At 43.7% G+C, this 20,089-nt stretch overlaps 1 protein-coding gene across 4 annotated transcripts in view; it reads right to left on the reverse strand.

The window, feature by feature from the left end:
• Positions 1-20,089, reverse strand: part of LOC106575636 (SR-related and CTD-associated factor 8) — a 72,948-nt gene that overhangs the window by 18,193 nt on the left and 34,666 nt on the right. For 3 of the 4 annotated variants that reach the window (XM_014152283.2, XM_045715002.1, XM_045715003.1), the window contains 13 exons: positions 10,773-10,817; positions 10,466-10,627; positions 9,992-10,148; positions 9,654-9,781; positions 9,257-9,412; positions 9,002-9,081; positions 8,755-8,854; positions 8,408-8,512; positions 7,945-8,057; positions 7,604-7,797; positions 7,356-7,456; positions 7,020-7,133; positions 6,655-6,811 (listed from right to left, as the gene is read on the reverse strand). In XM_014152283.2, coding sequence (XP_014007758.2) covers positions 6,655-6,811; positions 7,020-7,133; positions 7,356-7,456; positions 7,604-7,797; positions 7,945-8,057; positions 8,408-8,512; positions 8,755-8,854; positions 9,002-9,081; positions 9,257-9,412; positions 9,654-9,781; positions 9,992-10,148; positions 10,466-10,627; positions 10,773-10,817 — 1,612 coding nt within the window. The remainder of the gene's footprint in view (positions 1-6,654; positions 6,812-7,019; positions 7,134-7,355; positions 7,457-7,603; positions 7,798-7,944; positions 8,058-8,407; positions 8,513-8,754; positions 8,855-9,001; positions 9,082-9,256; positions 9,413-9,653; positions 9,782-9,991; positions 10,149-10,465; positions 10,628-10,772; positions 10,818-20,089) is intronic. The other variant, XM_014152346.2, reaches the window with a different exon arrangement.

The following is a 20,089-nucleotide window of genomic DNA, read 5'->3' on the forward strand; positions in this document are numbered from 1 at the left end:
TCTACCTTGTACAGCATTAGTTTAAGGTCATTTTTGCCTGTTAAACAATCTGGTTAGTTAGATTATTACGATTCACATCTAGCTAGCTGATAGCTTTGTGTATATCTTGTGTCGTCTCTATTGTTGCCATTGTCCTGGCCGGAAGAAGGTCCAGTGAATGGAGAGATGCAGCGTGAGGTAATACAGTAGTGGGAGTGCGATTGCTTCTTAAATATGTTTTATGCATTCTCAAGAGAATGTCCTCTGAGAATTGTGACGACCCTCCCACTCTGTCTGCCGTATTCTCTCTCTTTGTTCTTGTTTCCTTATTAGGATGCCGGTGGGCGGAGTTGGGAGGGTCGTCAGCTACATTGGAAACACCTGGGCACGGGTGTGTCCCAGGATAAATAGACCTTTTCCACATTGGGGAGATTCTCTCCATGCAGACACCTTTATAGATTTCTGTTGTGGTATTTTTGTGGCCTTTTGGTTGTTTGCTTCAACACCCTGCATTATTACATTCATGCATGCAAAACACTCACTTACACTACTGATTACACACACCATGGTTCATTGTTCTTAGGTTACTTTAGTTAATAAATATATATTTTGGTATTCCTTGTCTCCACGTTGTCTCCCTTTTGTTGTAAACTCTGAGCCGGTTCGTGACAAGTGGGAGCTCGTCCGGGATTTTGAACGGATTGTGTTTGGGAGAAAATGGAGGTAATGTTAAATTCTGTAGGTGCTTTGTTTGTATATTTTGTTTGTTTGAGTTTGGTGCTCAGTACTGGTTGCCTTTGTTTGTTTGGTTTGTGGCCCCTGCCCAGCCTGGAAACGCTTGTTCTACTCGCTGTTGGGACATTGGTCTGAGGAGGTGAGTACAATCAGCTGTGTACCTCGGTGGGAGATTTGGGTAGGGTAGTGAAACTTACTACCCGGAGCTATAGTCTTTTTCCCCTGATTAGGCTTAGCGACGTGTTTCATTTTGAAATATGTTGGGCATGGTTAATGTTTGTTATTTTTGTGTGGTGTCTGTGGACTGAGCAGTTGTCTCGGGGGCACATCCGTGGCTTGGTGGAATCTGCCAGCGTGCTGGGGGCCAGCGGGCTACAGTGCATAATTACCCACTGCAAATCGGCATGAAGACTAGGGTTGAGTTACTGTAGGTTTTGGGGAAGCTCCATATCTCATCTCTTTTCTGTGGTGCCAGTGTGATTGTCATTTCTCTTGTTGTGGTCTGGTGTGCTCAGCAGAGGGGTTGAGTGAGATTATTTTTTTTTTCTCTGACTATGGCGTCTAATGTAGACGAGTTCATTCGTTTTCCATCAGAGGAACTGTTAGAATTATGTACTAAAGAACAGCTGTTGAAGGTTGCTGAACACTACAAGGTTGAAATTAGTGATAAACGTCTAAAAAAAATTATATTAGGTTAATATTGAAGGCCAATCTGATGGAGAGTGGTATTCTTGAAGTTACCACTGAGGACTCGCCATCTCGCCGATATGTTACAATGACCGTTCCATCGGTTAGTCCTAGTAGTCTTCTTTTTGAACAGCAGAAAGAACTGCTTCTGTTACAGCTAGAGCATGATCGTGAGAAGCTAGAGCACGATCGTGAGCATGATCGTGTAAAATATGAAAAGGAATTGGAATTTAAACAAGATATGGAGTGTGCTAAAATCAAGCTGCAACAAGAGCGACTAGAGTTGGTTAGGGAAGGAAAGCTCTCAGGGGAGAGTTTGCTCTGGGAAGGTGACCCAGATTTACCAAGGGGTCATTCCTCTTTTGGTCGTGCCCTGGACATTGTAGGGAATATACGGTTGTTGCCTCAGTTTAAAGAAAAGGACCCTGAGACATTTTTTGTTGTTTGAGCGTGTTGCTGACGCTAGGAGTTGGCCTGATTCTGACCGAACTTTAATGTTGCAGTGTGTGCTGACTGCTAAAGCGCAGGAAGCATATTCAGCACTTAGTGTAGCCGACAGTGTCAGGTATGATAAGGTTAAAATGGCAGTGTTACAGATTTATGAATTGGTTCCTGAGGCTTACCGCCAAAGATTTAGAACTTTAAAAAGGGATGATAAGCAGACTCATGTTGAGTTTGTGTGAGAGTTATCTTCACAGTTTAATCACTGGTGTTCTGCCTCTGCAGTTATGACTTTCCAAGGTCTATGTGATCTGATTATGTTAGAGCAATTTAAGGACACAATCCCTGATCGTATAGCGATGTACATTAACGAACGATAAGTAAAAACTGTCGCCGAAGCTGCGGTTTTGGCGGACGAATATGTTTTGACTCATACAAGTGTTTTTGCAGAACCCCGTATTCGGAGTGAGTGGGGGCGTTCGGAGAGATTTGGGCCTCGCTCACCGAGATACTTTGGTTCACGAGCAGAGTTTCATTCAGCTAGGGTTGTGCCTGACTCCCGTGGTAAAATTGAATTTGGTCAAGAGTGTCACTACTGTCAAGGCTCAGGTCATCGGAAAAAAACGAATGTCCGGTTCTCAGGTCTCAGGTCTAAACCTACGGTGTTAACTGCACCTGTTCCACATCAGTTCACTCATGACACATTGTCTCAGGCCCAGGGGCATGTGAAAGTCCATATTGACCCAGACTATTTACCTTTCATTACGGAGGGTTTTGTGTCTATGTTAGGAAGTAAGAAACTAGTGCCAGTGAAGATCCTAAGAGACACAGGTGCCTCTGAATCGTTTGTATTGGAATCTGTGTTACCCTTCTCTGCTGAGACTGATTCGGGGAATAGTGTTCTAATTAGGGGAATAGGTTTGAACACTCTGTCAGTTCCATTGCATAGACTGATGTTGGATTGTGGACTGGTGAAAGGTGAGGTTGTTGTGGGGGTGCGTCCTTCATTGCCTATTGAGGGTATCGACGTTATCCTTTGGAATAACTTGGCTGGTGAGCGTGTGGGGCCTGTTGTGTTTCCATCTCTAGTGGTTTCCACTAAGCCGTCAATTGTAGGGATTCCTGATGAGAGTGTGCAGAGTTTCCCCAGAGGTGTTCTCTGCGTGTGCAGTGACGCATTCTATGATCCATGGCGACCTAGTCACTGTGTCGGTAAATGAGAATACCACAAAGAAGTCTGTCACTGTTTTCCCTGTTATCCCGATATCTGTATCCCGCTCCGATCTAATCGATGCGCAATGGCCTGACCCCACATTAGAAGAGTTGCGTGACCAAATTGTGCCTGTGGAACAGTTGGGAGATGTCGCACATGGATATTTTCTCCAAGAGGATGTCCTGATGAGAAAGTGGGTGTCTCATGGTAGTTGTTTTCTGGGGGAGGCGATTAGTCAGGTTGTTGTACCAGTTAAGCTTCGTGAGTTGGTGTTGACAACTTCTCACAACGACGTTGCTGGACATATGGGTGTGAGGAAAACCTACAATCGCATATTAAGACATTTCTTTTGGCCTAGATTAAAGAGGGATGTTTCTGAGTTCATCAAAACTTGTCACACCTGTCAATTAACTGGTAAACCTAATCAAGCTATTAAGCCGGTACCACTGTTTCCTATTCCTGTACTCAGCCAACCTTTTGAGTATCTGATTATTGACTGTGTTGGTCCTCTGCCTCGTTTTAAAAAGGCTAGTAATTATTTGTTGACTGTGATGTGTCAGACCACTAGGTTTCCTGCTGTCTATCCTCTACGGTCTCTCACTGTTTGGAATCCCTAAGGTCATTCAGAGTGATCAAGGATCTAACTTCACCTCTAATCTCTTTGGTCAGGTTCTCCAACAGCTCCATATTAAACACAATTTGTCTAGCGCCTATCACACGCAAAGTCAAGGAGCACTGGAACGTTTCCGTCAAACACTTAAGTCTTTGTTGAGAGCTTATTGTACTGAGATGGGTAAGGATTGGGAGGAGGGGTTGCCTTGGTTACTGTTAGCCGCTAGGGAGGTTTCACAGGAGAGCACGAGTTTCAGTCCAAATGACCTTGTGTTTGGACATAGGGTGCGTGGACTTTTATCTGTTCTCCAGGATGACTGGAAGTCTCCCGAGCCTCCTCAGTCCCTGTTATCGTATGTGTGTGATTTCCGGCAACGCTTGTACGCGGCTGGTGAAATGGCTAAAGAGAAGCTATCATCTTCACAGGACAGGATGAAGGGCATATTTGATCGCCGAACTGAGTACTTTTCAGTCATTTTAGTCCAGGTTACCAGGTTCTTGCTCTGCTGCCAATTGTTGGTTCTCCTTTTCAAGCCAAGTTTCAAGGTCCATATACAGTGGTGTGCCAGTACACTGAGCAAAATTATCTATTTGCCACTCCAGAACGGAGGAAAGCACACCAACTGTGCCATGTAAATTTGTTAAACCCCTATTATGCACGTTCCTCTGAGACTGAACAGTGGGAGTCTACAGAGGACGGTGAACCTGTTCTTTTGGCTGATACCGTTATTTTCCTGGATTCTTGTCATGCTAGGTCTGTGCATGAGGAGGAAGATGTTCCTGGTCCCGACGATTGCATACCGCAGGGTAGATTGAAAAATTCAGAGACACTGGATATTTTAGACAGCCTTCTTACTCATCTACCTGTTGATGGGCGGAAAGAGATGGTTGGTCTGATTCGTACATTTCCAGGTTTGTTTTCTGATACACCTACACGTACAAACTTAATAGAACATGATATTGACATTGGAGATGCTGACCCCATTCGTCAGCGGTTCTATAGAGTTTCTTCAGAGAAACTGCGTTGTCTGGATGCTGAGGTCAGGTACATGCTGGAGAGTATCTTCTCCCTGTATCTTGGTCAGTAAACCGGATGGAACAAACAGATTTTGTACGGACTACCGTAAGGTAAACGGTGTCACTAAGCCAGATTCATTTCCTCTTCCTCGGATGGAGGACTGCGTTGATCAAGTCGGAGCGGCTAAGTTTGTGAGCAAATTTGACCTGTTAAAGGGCTATTGGCAGGTGCCACTGACGAGTAGGGCACGTGAAATCTCTGCCTTTATTACACCCTCTGGTCTGTACTCGTATTCGGTTATGAGTTTCGGCCTGCGTAATGCACCTGCCACTTTTCAGCGACTTATGAACAGGGTTGTCGCCGGTTCGGCCGGGTGCGCTGTTTATCTGGATGATGTAGTGATATATGCAGATACTTGGGAAGAACATCTGTCCCGTATTCAAGCCTTGTTTAAACGTTTGGCTGCGGGTTGCCTCACGATCAATTTGGCTAAATGCTCAGGCAACTGTTACATACCTTGGAAAGGTGGTTGGGCAGGGTGAAGTGCATCCTGTTCGGGCTAAAGTGGTAGCTATTGATGCTTTTCCACCACCAACTACTAAAAAGGAACTGATGCGTTTCTTGGGAATGATTGGTTATTATCGTGGTTTTTGTAGGAACTTCTCTACTGTGGTCGCTCCCTTGACAGATTTGCTGAAAGCTAAGGCTGTTTACGTATGGTCTTCTCGTTGTCAACAGGCTTTTGAAGATGCAAAGAGGTTGCTTACCTCAACTCCGGTGCTGGCTGCTGCTCGTGTGGATTTGTCATTTACCTTGCATGTGGATGCTAGTCATGTGGGGGCAGGTGCAGTTTTGCTGCAAGCAGATGTGTCTGGGGTTGAGAGGCCTGTTAGTTTATTTTCCAAAAAGTTTAACCATTATCAGTTGAACTACTCGGTCATTGAAAAAGAAGCGCTAGCACTCATTTGGGCGCTACAACACTTCGAAGTGTATGTCAGGTCGGGAGTAATACCTATTGTGGTCTACACCGACCATAACCTTCTCACCTTTTTGAGGTCCATGATGTGTCCTAATCAGAGGATAATGAGATGGTGTTTATTTTTACAATCCTTCCATCTTGATGTGCGGCACATCCGGGGGACTGATAACGTGATTGCTGATGCGCTCTCTCGTGCGCCCTGTTCCTGAATGTTTATGTGACTGACCATTGTTTGGTATTGTCATGTTCTATCTTTCCTGTCTGTTCCCTCCTGGTCTTGTGTTCTTCTTTCCTCTTAAATGTTGCTTCCTGTGCGCAAAGGTTGCAGAGGTCTGGCGAGGAGGAGGTTGGCTGGGGCAAATGGAAGTGCGAACATGTAACCCCTTGTCAATTTGGGATGCAGAGGCTGTGTCAATTTGGGACGCAGAGGCTGGTACGTTGTTCCGGGGTCCTTGTTGGTCCCCGGTTTTATGGGGGGGGGTGACGACCCTCCCACTCTGTCTGCCGTATTCTCTCTCTTTGTTCTTGTTTCCTTATTAGGATGCCGGTGGGCGGAGTTGGGAGGGTCGTCAGCTACATGGGAAACACCTGGGCCCGGGTGTGTCCCAGGATAAATAGACCTTTTCCACATTGGGGAGATTCTCTCCATGCAGACACCTTTATAGATTTCTGTTGTGGTATTTTTGTGGCCTTTTGGTTGTTTGCTTTCGCACCCTTCAACACCCTGCATTATTACATTTTATGCATGCAAAACACTCACACTACTGATTACACACATCATTGTTCATTTTGTTTAGATTACTTTAGTTAATAAATATATATTTTGGTATTCCTTGTCTCCACGTTGTCTCCCTTTTGTTGCGAACTCTGAGCTGGTTCGTGACAGAATGCACTCGGAGCATGAGTGTGGTGCACGGTAGTATGCGTATTGAGAAACATCCGTAGTGTTCATTTCTGTGTGTGCCTGTGTCCTTTGCTGCGTCTGCTCACCGGCGTTGACAGTCTCCTGGTCGATCATGCCTCCCTCAGCGAAGCCGTCCAGGTCGTCCAGCTTGACCTTCTCCCAGGGGATGTAGGTGACCCCCAGGTCCATGTCCCACAACTGCTTATACTCCTGCTTCACTCCCTTATTCAGCGCCCAAGCGATCTGAACACAAATGTCAGCGGATACATGAAAGAGCAGAAATATCAACGGTATTTAAGTCGAAACAGGAGAGTAGGAAATATGTAACGGCTGGGTTGCTTTGAGGTCAGTGGTATGCTTAGTGAGCCACCCAAGAGATTTAAAAACATGAACACACACAGAGGACATACCCTAACCGCAGTGAAGTGGCAATCACATCACACCAGACTACCTTAATGACCTTGGAGACGACCTTGTATGAACCAGTGCTGAGTTTCTGTCTGGCGCGGAAGGCATCCTGTCTGTGGACCATACAGATGTAGGCACAGCCACGGGGAGGGATCATCTATAGAAGGAGAGAGTGAGAGAGGGATGTACAGAAAGAAAGATGGTCAGAACTTGCTAATGAGAAATGCCTGGCTTAAAGAGCAAAGGGTGAGTCCTTTAAAGTGTACAGTCAAGATAATAAATATTTCCCTCAGGTCAGAGGTGACAGAGCTTGCTTACCCACATAATGAGCAGCAGTTAATGAAGTCAAGCTCAGACAGACAGCGGGTGCTCTACTTACATTGATAGACTCAATCTGACCAAACTCTTCAAACAGATTGGTGAGGTCCTGCGGAGTGGCCTTCTTGTCTACCTGTCCCACCCACAGAGTGGTGCTGCACACTGGGGACACATAGTAGAGATGGAGGCTTAGAACACATTAAAGGTGCCAAGGATGATAAACATTAAAAGGAGATTGGAGTTTGGAGATTTTCATGACTAGTGATACATTAAAAGGTCAGTGAAGCACTAATCGGCGGCTGGCATTACCACTGAGAAATTTGGATCGGATTGGAGGCAGTCCTTTCTTCTGCCGCTCTTTCTCTAGCTCGCGGGCGTGTCTCTCGCTGGAGTAGGACCGCGACAACTTCCTCTTCCGTTCTCTGGAGCGTGACCGCGATCGCTTGCGATGTTTCCGTTTCCGAGAGCCTGACCGTGATCTGGACCGTCTCTTCCTGGGAGATCTAGAGTAGAGGGTTATTTTGAAGGCATTTTGATGCCAGCAGTCGTGGTAAAATCAACATGGATGGCGGTGCTATAATCTGCGCCTCTACAAGGTGTCTCAAGTTGCCTTGTGGACGATTTCTCTCAGAATGGGTCCTTAGACTCACCTCGATCGTGACCTGGACCGTGTTCTTGACTGTATGTCAATCGTCTTGGACTTCTTGTCCTCTGGCTCGAAGATCTCTTCGTCTATCTCTGGCCCGTCATCCAGGTCCATGTCCTATAACACAGGCATCATTACAACAGAGCTCTACTTACAAATACAACTACCACAGAGCTCTACTTACAAATACAACAGAGCTCTACTTACAAATACAACAGAGCTCTACTTACAAATACAACAGAGCTCTACTTACAAATACAACAGAGCTCTACTTACAAATACCACAGAGCTCTACTTACAAATACAACAGAGCTCTACTTACAAATACAACAGAGCTCTACTTACAAATACAACTACCACAGAGCTCTACTTACAAATACAACTACCACAGAGCTCTTACAATTGCAGTTATATATCCGTTTTAGTCACAGAGAAGTTCATGAGTCAGTGAGGGAAGAAAGGCTTACCTGCTGCTGGTTGTCAATGGAGTCATCCATCTTGTTGTCTGGCTCCGGGTGCTGTGATTGGCTGCTGCTCTGCTGGGGTGTGTTCTCAGACCCAAAGATTCCATCCTGAAAAATACCCAATTGGTTAGTGTCCTAGCAACTTTCCTCACAATGGTCTCAAGAGACGACTGTATGGGAAATTAGTAGGAAATTAAACAGGTAGGGGTTCGGAAAGGAACCAAGGCAGCTTTGTTTTGGGAAGTCAATTCCTGTGCTTCTAGAGATGATGCTAGTGCTCCGGTATGGATAGAGCGGGCCGTAAAGGAAAGGACTAAGGGTGTCTGTGAAGGTGTGTGTTGTGTAGGTACCTTCTGCTGGTGCTCCATGAGCTGCTTCTGTAACTGCTCTAGGTTCTGCTGCTGCAGCTGCTCAGCCAGCTGGTGGAAGATGGAGTCAGACATCATGGGCCTGGAGGGAAACAGGGGACAAGACAGGGGTCAAGAGTTCAGTTAACTGCTGTCCATCACACAGGTAGTGGGGAGTGAAAGTGCATACACAGAACCTGTGACATATTCCGCAGGGTCTCAGATTTGTAGATAAAAAAAACATGCTTACATCTGGGATGATTGCGAGTCCTTTTTGGAGTCTTCAGAGCGTTCTGAATCATTCCCAAAGTCAAAATGACCCAACATTTTCTGCAACAAATGGAGAAAGACAATCATCTTTAAAATATAGATCTGAGAGTCACACGTAGTAGAAGATAGTTACCAACATCACACAAAAATGTGCATTAACAATTTAAAACAAATGTACCCTTAATATCACTGGGACTTCCACTCCATTTCTGTGTCTGTGGCCTTGATACCTCACCTTGTTGAAGGAGGAGATGGGGTTGGCTGAGGCGGCAGCAGTGAGCTGGGCCGTCAGGGCCTGCAGCTGGACCACCAGGCCTGCATCCAGTGCCTGCAGCAGAGACGGCTGGGGCTTCTGCTGCTGCATCTGCAGACTCTGCACCAGCTGCTGGAGCTGTCACACAGATAAAGACAGACACAGAGAATGATGCACAAAAAGTCTACAGCTGGTCATTTGGAAAGGAAAGTTTAGCAAACAAAGGAGCATCAGAAAGGTCAGAACACAGACTCAACAAGTGTACAAGTCAAAACAAGACTAAAGAGGCAAAGAGACATTCAGTGTCATTCTCTGAGCTTCAAATTTGATGTTGAGTTAAATTGACTGTCTGAGGACCAGGGATCTTATATATACTGACCTGTTGTCCCTGTGGACTCTGCAGGATCTGGGCCACAGCAGCTACAGTGTCTGTGTTGGAAAACTGAGACGCCCAGTCAGGCAGACTGGACACGATGTTGGCTGGAGTGGCCGGGGTCGCTGGGGTACCTGGACACAAACACACAAAGAAAATCCATCATGAGAAATCAATATGAATAATACAACAAACATCTACAATTGAAGTTGATTAGACAGCAATGCCTGGTCACAAAAAAAGGCCTCAGAACATTGTGTCAGTTCAGGAGAAGGACTGTATTTCGCCAGCAGGTGTCAGTATAGAGCTGTATGTGTATGCATGTTATATGTTGGGTGACTGACCAGGCGTAGCGTTGTTGACCGGAGCATCCCTGCTGGTCATGACAGGGGTGACACTGGGAGGGGGTAGTCCTGCAGCCATGTCCAGCAGGGGCTGGATGATGTCACTCTTGAAGACGGCGTTCTTCTGCCACAGGTTGAGGACTCTGACAATCTTACTCTGGAACACAACGGAAGGAAGATCACAGACTGACACACACAACCACTCAATAAAAACAAGACCACTGCAGCGAATGAGTCACAGCCTAAAGTTGATGCTGTATACTCTACAAATGTGGAGTATTAAAATAGTATATTCATTGATTTCATTCCCCACTGACACTGAATAATAACGTTTTTCATACAATGCTACAGATCAGATCTATCACTAACAACAATAGAGGACGTGTAGTCAGAGGTAGAATAGAAGGTGAAAACTAGAACAGTGTTTCTGAATAGAGAAACCAGAGAGCTGTCTCTGTTCCCACTGTGACCCACCTTGTCATCTGAGGGGCAGCGGTAGAGGTGCTGGAAGGTTCCGATTATGTTTTTGCTAAAGCGCGGGGCGAACACATCCTTGTCCTGGCCAAACTGGTGCCGTGACTGCCGCACGATGGAGTCCATGACGTACAGGCCTGGGACCTTGTACTCTGGCTTGCACTGGATTGCACAAAACAAGGTGAGCGTTTAGCATCTCTGTGGTGATGGGCAAATGAGTGGCAAACAATTTCAAAACATGATTTGCGTAGTACAGATTTGTATTCTACTTGACTCAGTTTGACTGGTGAAACCGAAATAAACTCACTTTCTGAACGAACTTCTCCACGCTCTGGACAACATGTTTGTAGTACTGAAAGAGAAGGAACACAAGAAAAGACATTGTGATACCCCACCAAAACTACAACCACAGCATCCCTGGAGACAAAGACCTGAAACTGGTCAAAGATGGTGGTTATAGCATTATCAACAGCAGTATGTGAAACCAAGAGCAATTCCATCATGTCAAGTGACACAAACAAATTCACATAACACGGAAGTATCCACAATAGAGCTGCTTTACTCCATCATTTGAGTAATCAAGCATTTTGTGAAATACTGTGAAATATTTTGAGATAAATCTAATTCCAACACAAAAACAAAACAATTGACGGGGAATTACATTTATTTCATGTTTTTCTTTCTAACAATGATATAAATAGACTTATGTTTGGATGTCTCAGCCTAGTTATTTCTCGCTCCTTGAAAGGGAAAACACTGGAGACCCCAATAACTGATTCACACTATGCAAAAATCAAGTTATCTAATGACCACAGCTCGAAAAATAGTTATACATTCATTGGCATTGACTCAACGCAATATGCACTGTTACAAATCAAATCAAATGTATTTATATAGCCCTTCGTACATCAGCTGATATCTCAAAGTGCTGTACAGAAACCCAGCCTAAAACCCCAAACAGCAAGCAATGCATGTGAAAGAAGCACGGTGGCTAGGAAAAACTCCCTAGGAAAAACTCCCTAGAAAGGCCAAAAACCTAGGAAGAAACCTAGAGAGGAACCAGGCTATGAGGGGTGGCCATAGCCTCTTCTGGCTGTGCCGGGTGGATATTATAACAGAACATGGTCAAGATGTTAAAATGTTCATAAATGACCAGCATGGTCAAATAATAATAATCATAGTAGTTGTCGAGGGTGCAACAAGCACGTCCGGTGAACAGGTCAGGGTTCAAAAGTAATTCCTTTGCATTCAAGCCATGTTCTCAGCTGCCTTCCACCAGATTACAGAGTAATCGATTCCTTTGATTAATTGTTGCTGTAGTGTTTAAGCTATTTGCTGGTAACTTGGGAAGGAGAGATGGGCACTACAAACACCTTTGGGATGACTGAAGTATGGAGAGAGGTAGGAAATGCTGCCTTAAACATAATGCAGCATGTGTAATTTAAGACTCCACAGAACGTAGGCTATTGGGCAGAATAATTTCACAGGAATTATCACACCACAAAAAGAGAGGAGAATAATAATGGAGAGAATGGAAACAGATTTTGGGCCATTAGCAAATAATAGAGATATTAACATCATTATTGGTTTGAACTATTGAGTATTTCAAATTCATAGTAATAGATTACTGCCAACTCATGATGCACTACACCTGTCCCTTCACAGCAAGTGGTGTGTTTACTGCAGTGCTGCTGGGATCAAAATATGTAGGAAAGCATTTACATTTTAGTCATTTAGTAGACGCCCTTATCCAGAGCAACTTACAGTAGTGAGTGCATACATTTTCATACGTTTTTCCCCCATACTGGTCCGCCGTGGGAATCAAACCCACAACGCTGGCGTTGCAAGCACCATGCTCTACCAACTGAGCTACACGGAACCCCAGTGCTCAACTACTGTGCTACTGGCCAATAGGAATCAATAATACAGTGTGCATCAGTGAACGTCCCCTATGTAAAGACATTGTGATGTCTGTCTTACACACAATGTCTTTACATTTACACACACAGCAGCATTTTTACCCATCTTATTACAGACTAAAAAAGTATATAGTGCAACATTTATTTCATAATTGAAAGCTCTCAATAGCTTGTATGAAGGTGAAAACAAGTGATTCAAACATACAAGCGCATCAAGTCAAAGTGGACCACAGGGCTATATGGGATAACTGGGGCCATGAGACCAGCACTAGAACTGCCAGCAGGTGGCGCTAAAGTTACCTTATTTCTCCAGATCACAGTAAGGAGAACAGACTACTCTACAGTACTATACTGTACAAGAATATAAACACCACATGTAAAGTTTTGGTCCAATGTCTCATGAGCTGAAATAAAATATTCCACACACACAAAAAGCTTATTTCTCTAAAAAAAATTGCACAAATGTATTTACATCCCTGCAGTGGTGTAAATACTTAAGTAAAAATACTTTAAAAGTACTACTTAAGTAGCTTTTTTGGGTATCTGTACTCTACTTTACTATTTATATTTTTTGCCAACTTTTACTTTACTACATTCCTAAAGAAAATAATGTATTTTTTACGCGATACATTTTCCCTGACACCCAAAAGTACTCGTTACATTTTGACAGGAAAATGGTCCAATTCACACAATTATCAAGAGAACATCCCTTGTGATCCCTACTGCCTTTAATCTGGAGGATTCACTAAACACAAATGCTTTGTTTGTAAATGATGTCTGAGTGTTGGTGTGCCCCTGGCTATCCATATTTTTTTTTTATATATTGTGCAATCTGGTTTGCTTAATATAAGGAATCTTAAATGGTTTATACTTTTACTTTTGATACTTAAGTACATTTGAGCAATTCTGTTTACTTTTGATACTTAAGTATATTTAAAACCAAATACTTTTAGACTTTTTCCACCCTGTTAATGAGCATGTCTCCTTTGCCAAGATAATCCATCCACCTGACAGGTGTGGCATATCAAGAAGCTGATTAAACAGCATGATGATTACACAGGTGCGCCTTATGCTGGGGACAATAAAAGGCCACTTTAAAAGGTGCAGCTTTGTTTGTTATATTTTTTTCAGTATAATTCACAGACTACAGTTAATCACTGTAAGATAAAATTGCCTTAACAGGTTGCCTATACTTTGAGAAACATGTATAAGAGTGTGGCCACTTTGGATGCACAAAGGAGCTATAACAAAATGCCAAGTAATTATTACTTGGATACCTTGTCCTGCATGTTGTTCTTAGTTAGAGCTAGTAGGTTTATACCAAACTGTGAGATCATCTCCAAGACCGTGACAGCAAATACACATCTCAGTAACCTGCACACATTCCACAACCAAGTTCACATCCATTCCCAGAGCTGCTGGACATCATATTACAATAGTTTGGCCTAATATTTGGTTGGTTGGTTTCACTTGCAAACAGACATGGAGGCACACATATTTTAAAAAGACTTGGAACATCACAGAATTAAAGAAAATACATTAAATGCATAAGAACAGAGAGTGGAATTCCCAACAGGGTAGCCATGTAGAATAGCTAGGCTACATTGAGGGAGGGTTTTGTATGGGACAGAATGCAAGTATTGCAAAATTGAGACAGACACTGCTCACAGCTGCTAAATAACAATTCAGCTATATGATTGAGGAATGTAGACCATCTCCATAGGCCATTAAAACTTTGAAATAACTGGAAACCAATGAAGCAGATAACATGTAGGTTGGATGAGCTCATAGCTCCATCTGAAACTGGTTCAGTGTCAGTGAGCCTGAGGGGCAGATGGCTACAATCACCCCAGCAACATACAGTGAGAAAGTTATGAAGAGGAGCTTGTACATAAACACAATCTGGGCGAATTTGGGATGTCTAGTTTAAGCTGTAATGATTGTAAGGAATGTACATTTACATTTTAGTCATTTAGCAGACGCTCTTATCCAGAGCGACTTACAGTAGTGAATGCATACATTTCATTTCATGCATTTTTTTGTCAATCCTGCCAATGTTTCTTGTACTTGGGTTTCTAAACTTGTACTTGGGTTTTCAAAACTTTGACACATGTAATGCAATGCAAACACAGTATGGCTGGGATTTGCCAGGGACCTCACAATACAATATTATCACGATAATTAGGTGCCGATACCATATGAATTGCGATTGTCACAATTGTATATGTACTGCGATTTGATAGTGTGATTTTATTGCGATTTGCTGTTCCAAACATATTGCTCACCATGTCTGCTGTAGGACAAGAGAGAGCCATGAGAAAACAAGTTTTGATCCCTATTTAAAAAGATGGAGAACAAGCTATGCAAGGTTTTGGCGCAGGTACAGCCATCTAGAGCAAAAGTAATATTGTGATAATGTGAAAATTAATTATCTTGTAAAAAATAATATATCCCGATATGTAACCGTATCGATGTATTCCCCCATCACTACAACACAGTAAGGCTGCGTTTATATGGGCAAACCAATTGTGATCTTTTGAGCAATCGGATCAGCTCTGAAAAAGATCTGACGTGATTGGTCAAAAAAACAATTAGTGAGGGGACTCCTGAGTGGCGCAGCGGTCTAAGGCACTGCAGTGCTTGAGGCGTCACCACAGATCCGGGTTCGATCCCGGGATGTGTCACAGCCGGCCGTGACCGGGAGACCCATGAGGTGGCGCACAATTGGCTCGGCGTCGTCCAGGTTAGGCCAGCTGGGATGTCCTTGTCCCATCGCGCTCTAGCAACTCCTGTGGCGGACCGGGTGCATGCACGCTGACACGGTCGCCAGTTGTACGGTGTTTCCTCTGACACATTGGTGAGCTTGGTTAAGCGACCGGTGTATCAAGGAGCAGTGCGACTTGGCAGAGTTGTGTTTCGGAGACGCATGGCTCTCGACCTTTGCCTCTCCCGAGTCCGTACGGGAGTTGCAGCAATGGGACAAGACTGTAACTACCAATTGGATATCACGAAATTGTGGGAAAAAAAGGGGTATTATATCCCCCCCCAAAATAAATAAATATGACCAATTAATGGAAAGAATATCAATATTGGGCTGCCTGTGTAAATGCAGCCTAAGAGTTGTTTTTCACTCCCTAAGTTGCTATCAGTCAAGTATTGTAGCACAAGCAGGACACAATGTAGAATAGTGTTGAGCAACAAACGCCCATATATTTAGCCTAGGCTATCATTATCATGTTCTAGGAATAAATCACATTCTCAAAATGGCTGAACGCCAACTTCCAATTCACACAATTCAAATATTTGCAAAACATCTTCCACTAAAATCTCAACTTCTGTGTGCATTAAGTTTGGAAAAGCAAGGCCTTATCTTTCGTTGGAAATCGGGACAAACTGGGTTACATTTAGTAATTGTAACCCTTTGAGAATTCCTCCACAATATCTTTTTGTTGTTGTTGTGTGTATTAGTTTGTACTGTTAGACACACTGCACGGCTGGAGCTAGAAACATAAGAATTTCACTGAACCTGCTTTAACATATGCTAATCTGTGTATGCAACAAATAAACTTTATTTGATTCGGCCCAATTAGGCTACAGTCACAAACTGTAACCTAATTGGGAAAAATGAAAACAGGGGTGGGAGTGAAGGAGAACACAAGGTGGAACACAATCTTGCTTTCAATGCATTTTTAAGATGATAGGATATTAGGTCTACTACTGTGCAAATTACTGACCGCTAATGTGCAGACACGCCTACGTTGCCTAGCATGCAATTCAATGTAAGCACATTTGTGAATAAAACAATACCAATACAATTGAACAGGGGCTCATTTGATTGATGTAATGGTAGGCTATATTGATATCAGTAGGAAGGTGTTATTGTTGCTCATGCATTTGTTGAGTGCCATGTTGGGTGCCAAAAAGCTCTTTAGCAACTAGCCCTACAGTAAGGTCAAAATATTGATACAAATGTTATGGTCATGGAATTTAGTCTCATGCAACATGAAACTATTTTTCACTCTCTGTAGGCCTGTGTATGATTCTGGCTGGAGTGACGCCCTCAAGTTAAGTCCCAGGCTAGGGGGAGAGCTCTTGTGTCAAATGTCATGATGACATTTATTCAAGTTCATCAGACTTCAATCTTGGTACACATTCATTTTTGAAGACATGAGCAAGACTGGGTTGACTGATAAACATAAATGTATGTCATTAACCAAATGAAACCCACTAATGAAGAGTATTACTGTGTTATTCACAACTGACCTATTATGCAGAGCAGAAATATAATACAAATATAATTGAACACGAAGTAATGTTTTTCAAAGCTGGTCAAGCCAAAGGGACAAGGACATACAGGATGAGGTTTTCGCGGCGGTCACATGGGGTCAACTGGGGTACGGACTTAACAACCAAAGTACCTTTGGCACCGATTACAGCTGTGAGTCTTTCTGAGTAAGTCTCTAAGAGCTTTCCACACCTAGATTGTGCAACATTTTCCCATTATTATTTTTGAAATTCTTCAAGCTTTGTCAAATTGGTTGTTGATCATAGCTTGACAACCATTTTCAGGTCTTGCCATAGATTTTCAATCAGATTTAAGTCAAAACTGTAACTCAGGCCACTCAGGAACATTCACTGTCTTCTTGCTAAGCAGCTTCAGTGTAGATTTGGCCTCGTGTTTTAAGTTATTGTCTTGCTGAAAGGTGAATCCATCTCCCAGTGTCTGGTGGAAAGCTGACTAACCCAGGTCTTCGTCTAGGATTTTGCCTGTGCTAAGCTCCATTGCGTTTATTTTTTTATCCTCAAAAACCTCCTAGTCCTTAACAATTACAAGCGTATCCATAAAATGGAGTCCTCACTATGCTTTAAAATATGGAGATTTGTCATCAGTAATTTGTGGTATTGGATTTGCCCCAAACATAACACTTTGTATTCAGGAGGAAAAGTTAATTGCTTTGCCAATTTTTTTGCAGTTCTACTTTAGTGCCTTGTCGCAAACAGGACGCATGTTTTGGAATATTTTCATTCTGTTCAGGCTTCCTTCTTTTCACTGTCAATTAGGTTAGTATGGTGGAGTAACTACAATGTTGTTGATCCATCCTCGGGTCTTCTCCTATCACAACCATTAAACTCTGTTTTAAAGTCACCATTTCACCATAGTGAAATCCCTGAGGGGTTTCCTTCCTCTCCGGCAACTGAGTTAGGAAGGACGCCTGTATCTTTGTAGTGACTGGGTATATTGATACACCAAAGTGTAATTAATAACTTCACCATGCTCAAAAGGGATAGTCAATGTCTGTTTTTTTTTTTTACCCATCTACCAATAGGTGCCCTTTCATTGTGAGGCATTGGAAAACCTCCCTGGTCTTACGGGTTGAATCTGTGTTTGAAATTCACTGCTCCACTGGGGACCTTACAGATAATTGAATGTGTGGGGTACAGTGTTAAACACTATTATTGCACACAGAGTGAGTCCATGCAACTTATTATGTGACTTGAGAAGAGAAGTTTTACTTCTGAACTTGTTTAGGCTTGCCATAACAAAGGGGATGAATTATTATGACTCAAGCCATTTTTGTATTAACTTGTAAAAACATAATTCCACTTTGACATTATTTGGTATTGTGTGTAGGCCAGTGACAACAAATCTAAATTGAACCCATTTTAAATTCAGGCCGTAACAACAAAATGCGGAAAAAGTCAACGGGTGTGAATACTTTCTGAAGGCACTGTAGCTAGCCATCACTACCACTCACTGGTTGAAGTAACTTTTAAGTGTAATGGTGTTGACTATGACATTAATTTTATATTCATCACAATATCTGGACGGGAGCCATATAATCCAACAACAAAAAGTTCAACTATGTGTGTCGTTATTGCTTGAATTCGGGCCAAATTGAACTGTTTCCAATGGAGATTGGCTAGACCCCAATAACGGGATTTTTGTTGAAAACTCTGAATAAGTTTGTTCCCCTATCGGTGACTAACTGATTGAATATATATATTTTACTGTACATCTTACAAATAGCACAGGGAGAGTGCAGAACTCTCATCTCCAGTGGGTTAGGGGAAGGGGGGTGCAGAAGGACTCAAGGGGTAGGTATGAAGAGCATTCAGGGAGTATATTAGAAGTATGGGGAGTAGGGTCATGGGGTAGGTATGAAGAGCACAGTCAGGGAGTATATTAGAGGTATGGGGAGTAGGGTCATGGGGTAGGGCTGAAGAGCACAGTCAGGGAGTATATTAGAGGGATGGGGAGTAGGGTTATGGGGTAGGGCTGAAGAGCAGTCAGGGAGTATATTAGAGGTATGGGGAGTAGGGTCATGGGGTAGGTATGAAGAGCAGTCAGGGAGTATATTAGAAGTATGGGGAGTAGGGTCATGGGGTAGGGCTGAAGAGCACAGTCAGGGAGTATATTAGAAGTATGGGGAGTAGGGTCATGGGGTAGGGCAGAAGAGCAGTCAGGGAGTATATTAGAGGTATGGGGAGTAGGGTCATGGGGTAGGGCTGAAGAGCACAGTAATGGAGTATATTAGAGGTATGGGAGTAGGGTCATGGGGTAGGGCAGAAGAGCAGTCAGGGAGTATATTAGAGGTATGGGGAGTAGGGTCATGGGGTAGGGCTGAAGAGCAAAGTCAGGGAGTATATTAGAGGTATGGGGAGTAGGGTTATGGGGTAGGGCTGAAGAGCAGAGTCAGGGAGTATATTAGAGGTATGGGGAGTAGGGTCATGGGGTAGGGCTGAAGAGCAGTCAGGGAGTATATTAGAGGTATGGGGAGTAGGGTCATGGGGTAGGTATGAAGAGCACAGTCAGGGAGTATATTAGAGGTATGGGGAGTAGGGTCATGGGGTAGGGCTGAAGAGCAGTCAGGGAGTATATTAGAGGTATGGGGAGTATGGTCATGGGGTAGGTATGAAGAGCACAGTCAGGGAGTATATTAGAGGTATGGGGAGTAGGGTTATGGGGTAGGTATGAAGAGCACAGTCAGGGAGTATATTAGAGGTATGGGGAGTAGGGTCATGGGGTAGGGCAGAAGAGCACAGTCAGGGAGTATATTAGAGGTATGGGGAGTAGGGTCATGGGGTAGGGCAGAAGAGCACAGTCAGGGAGTATATTAGAGGTATGGGGAGTAGGGTCATGGGGTAGGGCTGAAGAGCAGAGTCAGGGAGTATATTAGAGGTATGGGGAGTAGGGTCATGGGGTAGGGCTGAAGAGCACAGTCAGGGAGTATATTAGAGGTATGGGGAGTAGGGTCATGGGGTAGGGCTGAAGAGCACAGTCAGGGAGTATATTAGAGGTATGGGGAGTAGGGTCATGGGGTAGGGCTGAAGAGCAGTCAGGGAGTATATTAGAGGGATGGGGAGTAGGGTCATGGGGTAGGTATGAAGAGCACAGTCAGGGAGTATATTAGAGGTATGGGGAGTAGGGTCATGGGGTAGGTATGAAGAGCACAGTCAGGGAATATATTACAGGTATGGGGAGTAGGGTCATGGGGTAGGGCTGAAGAGCAGAGTCAGGGAGTATATTAGAGGTATGGGGAGTAGGGTCATGGGGTAGGTATGAAGAGCACAGTCAGGGAGTATATTAGAGGTATGGGGAGTAGGGTCATGGGGTAGGGCTGAAGAGCACAGTCAGGGAGTATATTAGAGGTATGGGGAGTAGGGTCATGGGGTAGGTATGAAGAGCACAGTCAGGGAGTATATT

Source organism: Salmo salar, chromosome ssa01 (assembly GCF_905237065.1).
Source record: "Salmo salar chromosome ssa01, Ssal_v3.1, whole genome shotgun sequence".
Taxonomy (NCBI): domain Eukaryota; kingdom Metazoa; phylum Chordata; class Actinopteri; order Salmoniformes; family Salmonidae; genus Salmo; species Salmo salar.